At 42.7% G+C, this 7500-nt stretch overlaps 1 protein-coding gene across 1 annotated transcript in view; it reads left to right on the forward strand.

Annotated features, from left to right (window-relative positions):
- LOC125044071 (tRNA (guanine-N(7)-)-methyltransferase-like) overlaps nucleotides 1–7500 on the forward strand; it is a 29284-nt gene that overhangs the window by 19484 nt on the left and 2300 nt on the right. The window contains exon 5 of the mRNA XM_047640519.1: nucleotides 990–1091. Coding sequence (XP_047496475.1) covers nucleotides 990–1091 — 102 coding nt within the window. The remainder of the gene's footprint in view (nucleotides 1–989; nucleotides 1092–7500) is intronic.

The raw sequence follows: 7500 nt of genomic DNA on the forward strand, positions 1-7500 counted from the left end.
CCCATGAAGTTTATATTAGTCCTGCCCTGTCCAGTGACATTGGCCCCTGCCTTGTTTATGTCAGAAATGTTTGTTTTGGCCCCCATACCAAACACTATTATTCCATAGCTTGCAGCTCTGTCCCTAATCCAGCCATAACCATTCAAACCTAACCTGGTCATGATCATTGAAACTGCTCTGCACAGTCATGTACATGTGCTAGCTGCAGTAGCATAATGCATTTTGTAGGAGTTTATCTGCCTACAAGTTTGAGCTCACAGTCTACCCGAGGTCAAACGGAAATTATGCAGACAAGGCTTTCTGTTGCTCCCTACCCCAATGCTGTCCTTTCCTCTTCTCTTCTCTTCCTTTTTCCCATGATGTCTCTGCATCTCCCCCAGTATCTCTAGCCCCTACTGTTTACCATCTCACCTCTGCCCCCTCTCTCTCCCAGTCAGATTCTTTTGCCAATCTTTACCACTTCCCTGTTGCTTGCTCCTCCTCCTCAATTACCAGTCACACCAGGAAATCTAAATGTTACAACTATCTTCTACCTTCATTTTTCAGACCTTCCCACCCAACTCCTCTCCAGAAATTCTTGAAGGCATCCAACTTTCTAAAAGCCCCCCACTTTTTCCTTTGACAATTTGTTTGCTTTCTTCAGACACATGGATACCCTCCATTTGATCTAATTGTCCAGAGACTTCAACTCCCGTCACACATTTACTAATCCCTGCTGTACCACATTTGCTCTCCCTCTATACACTTTTCACTACCATACTATCCTATAGTGCTGTCAGATGTGAAACAAGCAAGCAAACAGAAGCATCTGCTGTGATTACAGAATGCAATCTTATCAGACGTTGGAAATACTTTATTTTTGTTGTAGGAAGTATTTTAGTATATTAGGATGAACTAAGGGCTGAAAGAATATAAATTCAGCTATGTAAAATTATCCTTTATACTTATTTTAAAGATTTTGAAGGTAATGCATTTTATATCCATCACAGGGCCATGTCTATACTGTCACAGATGTGAAAGATCTCCATGACTGGATGGTTCATCATTTTACTCAGCATCCACTTTTCAAGAGACAAACTGAGGAAGATTTAGTAAGTAGTGATTTTTAATAATCTGTGAATACAATAGACAGAAGTTTTTGCTAGTTATATATAGAATGAAAATGTACTTTATTTTATGTTTTTAGGTAATAGATTTCATGTATGCACATGCTACCTAGAATATAGTCCAGGCATGCCATAGCATGTATGTTCATGCCACCCGACGGCAACAGGTTAATAAAGTTATCAATCAATTACTTGGTCTTCTCTAGAATCCATGAATCTTGGATTCAGGACCTAGCAGGAAGAAGATACCCTTGTTCTGACATGTTGGTTCTCAACTTTTTTCACCCCATACCCTTTTTATTAATTTCCAACATTCTCATGGCTCTTGTTCTTTTTTTAACTAAATAACACCATAAATAATGTTGAAAAATAAAGATCAGATACAAAGGTATCCCTCATTTATATCAAGGTTAATAGATATCATTATCTCATAATATTTTGATGGATATACAAAAGGAAAATTGGTTATGGAAAACAGATTTTGTTCATATGTTTTGCATTATTAATGCAATGCCTCCTGGACTTTTGACTTTTGCTCCAGGGAGTATGCTGTGGTGACGGGCATATCTCTGGGTCATTTTTCAGATGAGGCTGAAATGTAGCACTCGCTGTGCTGCACCACCAAAAAAAAAAAAAAAAAAAGCCAATTATTGCATTACATATCCTGTTCTCCCTAAGGTAATGCCCCAGGGCAAATGACATGTGGGCATAAGGGTACCTTATAAAGAACAGCATAAAATATAATGACACGAGTGATCCATTGGCTGGAGTCGTGCCCATTTCTGTTGTGATGTAAATGACCCATCACCTGGACCACGACCAAGTCAACCATGACGAGAACCCCAGATTATTTGGAGGCTAGGGGTTGAGATTCTTAATATTATTTAAACAAATACAATTAATGGCAACCTCCCATCTCTCACATTATCAATAGTTCATCTTGCTGAATAGCCATGGGATATTCATAAGGAAACGTGCATTTTAGGCCTTGGAATGATGGGCAGCCAGCCACAGGCCCCCAAATCCTTGCTGTTTTAACATAACTTTACTTTAGTAAAGCCATACCTCATATATATCACCCAGTTTTCCTTTAATTTGCAAACAATTGCAGACAAATATCTGTAATAGTTTACATTTTATTGATATTTGACAATAGTTATTATGGGTCTTTGTTATAACAAGGAACAGTATACTAAAAAATCAGATTTCCCCAGCTCATTTATAGGGTTTGTGAGAATAATTGTATAGCATCTCAATCCAATGCCTCTGGGAGAGTTCATTGGACCTCTGCACTGGGGATTATGTGCAGCCAATTGGGCTTGTGCACGCCTGGTACCATTAACCCCTACAAATTGCAAAATCTGGCTGTGGGCTGGGGTGATGCAAACTTGCTTTTGTGAGCATTTTGACTGAAGGGTGGGGTGATGGGAAAGACTGGCCACAAGTGCACAAATCTCTTGGAAGGTGATTAGACTCATTTGGCATTTAGTAAGGGTCTTTTACATAATTTCCATTGATAAATGAGTGTGGAATGTACTGTCCATGAGCCATTACTGGAAGAGCGCTGGCTCCAGGGAGGATGTGGTTTCCATGCTGAAGATTATTTTCCGGGCTGCTGTGCAGGTTGCATCACAGAAAGTTGAATATTATGGAAAAAAGATAAAAAATACCACAAATAACAAAGTGTTCCTTATTGTTAGTTTTCTTGCACTGATTTATGGACTACCAAAAGAGATGATATGGAGTCTTTGCAAGTAAAAGAGCCTATTACTCTCTGGATAAAGTAAATCAAATGACAGATATGGACTTTGGAAAATGGCAAAAGAGCTAAAAGCACCTATACAGAAAAAGAAAAAATAACATTGCAATGGACGGTGGCAAAGAGTCTTGTCACTGCACATGAATCTTTGCATGTGCACAGTCTAACAGGCTACACATTGTCAGAGTGGCCTATCAAGTAAGCCTAATGCCCATATTTTGGCCCATGTGATGGCAGTGAAACCTCTGGATCCAATGGGTTAATTAAAAAAGGTTCTTGACTGTTGTTGAAGTTTTGCCATGAGTATATTTTCATAGAAATGCTCTTTACACTTTCAAGCTAAATTAGCTTTGTTTCTGTATCACTACTCACGTAACTAATTTTTATTTGATGAAAACACTAGGTTTGGAGTTGTCTTCCCATTCTTTGGTCACCCTCCTGATACTTATTTCATTCAGTGTATACAATGAACAGCATACAGTATACAGTATTAACCTTTTGTGGTAATACTTCGAAATGATCCATATCATCCCTGGGCTGAGTGTGAAGTAGCTCTATTTACAGGGCTACTTCATTGGATAGAAGCTAGATGCCATTAACAATCCTACAGATAGTTTTTGTTTTAGTAATATATTCTGCTTGTGATATTCAAGAGTTTAGAAAAGTGTTATCTGTTATGTTAATTTATATTTTCTGAGTAACTTAGCATTGGAAAATTAATTTCATTGATATTTTATGGGTAAGGCTAATAAAAAAAAAAAAAAAAAAATGACTCCACGTACATAATCTGATGAATTAGATAAATCAAGTAGCAGTTTTTTATTACACTACTTGTTCTGCACATCCCCCCATCCCATGCCCATTGTTGCTGTGGGGAGGCTTATGAGACGGAGACTGGGACCCAGTGCTGGGGATCATCCCTTCCTTAGGCCTCAGCCCTAGACTCAACAAATTTTTCAAGGTCTTTTCCCCTTTCCCTTTTCATTTTCTTCTCCTCTCCAACCCCTTCTACTATCCACTTCCTAAGGTGTGAGAGCCATGTTAAAGTTTAGTTTAGTTGTCTAGCCCTTGCCCCCAAGGGGATCCTCAGGGGTGGACTATTTCACCCCCCAACATACCCTAGGCTTACCATGGCCAGTAATGAAAACTTTATACCATTAATAGGGGCAATGAGGCTTGTTTTTTTTATAATCCCCCCACAGCCCCTTACTCTTCCAGCAATGCCTCAAAAAATGAGTAGGCAAAGTTTCCTTCCTTGTTCCCAATAATGTTTACATTGGTGGAGAGTCCCTCCCTGTCAGACCATATCAACCTCCCCCCCATCAGTGTCAGAATTGTTGGCATCAAGGCCATCCTGCCAAAGACTGTTGTTCCACTTCCCAGTGCATCTTTGGGCCTAATCTGACCATAATTGATTAAACTGCAGTCATGCATGTGTGCCAATTGTGGCAGCTCCCATATTGTAATTTATAGGGGCTGCCATACCTACAAGTTTGAGCCTGAAGTGGCAAATCTCGGATTCAAACTTGGCCCCACTTTATGCAAAGTCAGACAGGAAGCACGTCGACGAGGTTTTTCTCTCGGTCCTTACTCCAATAATGCTCTTTACTCTGATCCTCCATTTTCCTCGCGAGTGCGAGTGCGACTGCGAGAGGGAGAGGGAGAGGGAGAGCACAGGCCTAGGCGCATGTTTTGGTACATGTTTAAATAGTGATTGAAAGAATAGCTGATTCAGAGTAAGTGGTTTTGCTGCCAGTGGCCACCAGCATTACCATACTCTAAAAAAGATGCATCCAATAACACATGAAAAACAATTATGAGCCAGTATAATTGTGTGCCTTCTATATATATTGGCATGGCCCTATACACCTCACCTTTTTTCCCGTTGTAGATGGGTCATATGCACCGGAGTCATAACAAATTGCTTGGTCTGTGGCGTACGCCTGTATGCTTGGCGACGTACCAGATCTTGTGGAGCGGGATGTTCTGCTTGACGTAGTGGACTCCTGCGCCCGGTTTGACCCATCTCACCCTGCTTCAAAGCTCATGCAAGGGCTTTCCATATTCTGTATATTATTTATAGAATACAAATCTGCCAAAATTTGAATTTTGATATGTGGAAAGTTATTTAGCCATTTTAGGGCTGAGCCTTCCCTGTAAGCTTGCTCCTTCATCATCTAAATTTGCATTCTCTTGTTCCCCAACTCCTGCCTCTCCTGTGATCACTGCTCTGACCACAGCTACTTGATACTTGCAGTCAACTCTATCCATACCTAATCATCCACTCATGTCATTACTCAACTTTCAGAACACATCCCTTCCTCGCTCCCAACATCCTCCACTCCATCTCCTCTCCTGCCTCTTCCTCCCTTATAACCTTTCTTCCTTATTGTCCTTCTCACTCCACACTACTCCCTCTTCCTCCTGCCCTTGTCTTTCTATTACTTTCACCTCTACAAACCTCTTAAGTACTCTGTTTAGCATAGGTCAGTTGGATTGATTCTTTGCAATTCCCCTTACAGTCCATACTCTGACAATGCCCTCCTGTTTTAACAAGGTCTTCAAAAACAAGTAGGCAAACTTTCCTTTTGCAGCTGTTCCGATCTCTCACTCCTTGTAACAGTTACACCTGAGTTACAAGCCTGTGCATTGTCTTCTTACCCTAACTGATCTCACTGGCAAACCTATTCCAGCCCAACTTCACTCCTCCATTAATGCTTGGACTGGAACTGTTTCCATCTGACCGACTGATTGCTCTGTCTATAATAAGGATTGGTCAGACTGTAAAAGTGACCTTGTTTGCTGCCTCATTGACTAAGATGCAGTATCAGCATAGTGCTACACTATTCCTCCCAAAGGCCACCATAAGTCCTACACTGATATTGCCAAGATCAACTTCTGTAAACAAGACCTCTCCCATGAATAATGGTGGAGAGTCCTGCCCAATCCAACCTTATTTGCCTGATCCCCATCAATGTCAGAAATATTGGCATTTTGGCCACTCTGCTAAGCAATGTCGCTCCATAGCCTAATGCCCCATTATGCCCAACCTGATATTTTACAGGAGCTGTCCAGCCTACAAACTGAATTCTGAGGTAGCAATTCTCAGATTTAAACTAGGCCTTACTCGATGCAAAGCCAGACATGAAGTGCGTCGACAAGGTTTTTCTCTCGCTACCAATTCGAGTGCAGTTCTTTGCTCTGCTCTCCTCCCTTCTTCCCAAGATGTCTGAACATCTCTCCTAGTATCTCTTCCCCATAACCCTTACCTTCCTACATCTACTCCCTCTCTCCCTCAGTTCCCCCCCAATCCCTTGCCCGTTGTTGTCGTGGGGGGGCTTAGGAGGCAGAGACTGGGACCCAATGCTGGGGAACTCCTCAACCTTGGGACTCAGCCTTCGACTCAACAAATTTTGCATGGTCTTTTTTTTCCCCTCCTACTTTTTCGTTTCTGTCCCTTCACCAACCCCTTCTACTATCCACTTTCTAAGGTGTAAGAGCTGTGCTGAAAGGATGAAAGGCTGACTTTGTGCCAGTCCTGAACGGCCTGAGGGAGCCATGGGCACGGTATTCCCCTGCTTTAGTTGTCTAGCCCTTACCCCTCGAGGAACCCTGAGGGGTGGACCGTTTCTCTCCCCAACATACTCTAGGCTTACCATGGCCAACAATGAAGATTTTATACCATTATTAGATAGCACATTTATTTTGCTTTTAACCATTAACCATACCATTATTAACCCAATGGCGCCGGGTATAGCAAATTAAAAAAAACTCTACGCTCTGGCGAACGGCGGCAGCGCGCCGACTCTGAGCGCGTGATATCGGTCCATCAAGCCGAATCATTGCCTCAGGGCGTTTTGGCGCGGCGCCGCTGCGGACAGCCGCACGCCGCACATCGTGCGTATTGTTATGACGGCGATAGCCGTGACCCGTCGCCATTGGGTTAAAGGCAATGAGGCTTGCCACTTCATCAAATAGCTCCACCAATTCAAACTCACCCGATTCCCTGACCCCAGGCTCTCCTTTGACCACGGCTCTGAACACTACAACTAATACCCCCTCCTCAATGCCTACTAGTACAGTATCCACCCTAATCAACACCCCAGGAGACATTTCTACTCTCCCAACATGCTCAACTTCAACAACTATACCCCCACAACCTTCTTCATCAACTACCCCATCCTCCCTTATTACTACCTTACAACATTATTGTCCACCTCCCCATAACACTACTCCCTCTTCCACATGCCCCAACTACCCCATCCTCCCTTATTACTACCTTACAACCTTATTGTCCACCTCCCTATAACACTACTCCCTCTTCCTTCTACTACCTAGGCCACGCGTCCCTAAGGGAAGGACACGTGGTCATACACACAGACTCCAGGGCAGCCATTGACTGTCTTCAGCACAGCTCACCCACAGACAACATCTACCTACTGACCACGATTCTCACAATGGCACAGAGAATTCTTGCTCAGGGTAGAAGAATTATCATCAACTGGGTCCCAAGCCACATCGGCATCAGAGGGAACGAGCTTGCTGACAGACTAGCCGTCGCTGGCAGGGGTATGCCCCCAAATCCCATGACGATAAAACCGAGCCGAAAATTACTTATGGAGAAGTGTGCCTTGG

This window comes from Penaeus chinensis, chromosome 3 (assembly GCF_019202785.1).
Source record: "Penaeus chinensis breed Huanghai No. 1 chromosome 3, ASM1920278v2, whole genome shotgun sequence".
Classification (NCBI taxonomy): domain Eukaryota; kingdom Metazoa; phylum Arthropoda; class Malacostraca; order Decapoda; family Penaeidae; genus Penaeus; species Penaeus chinensis.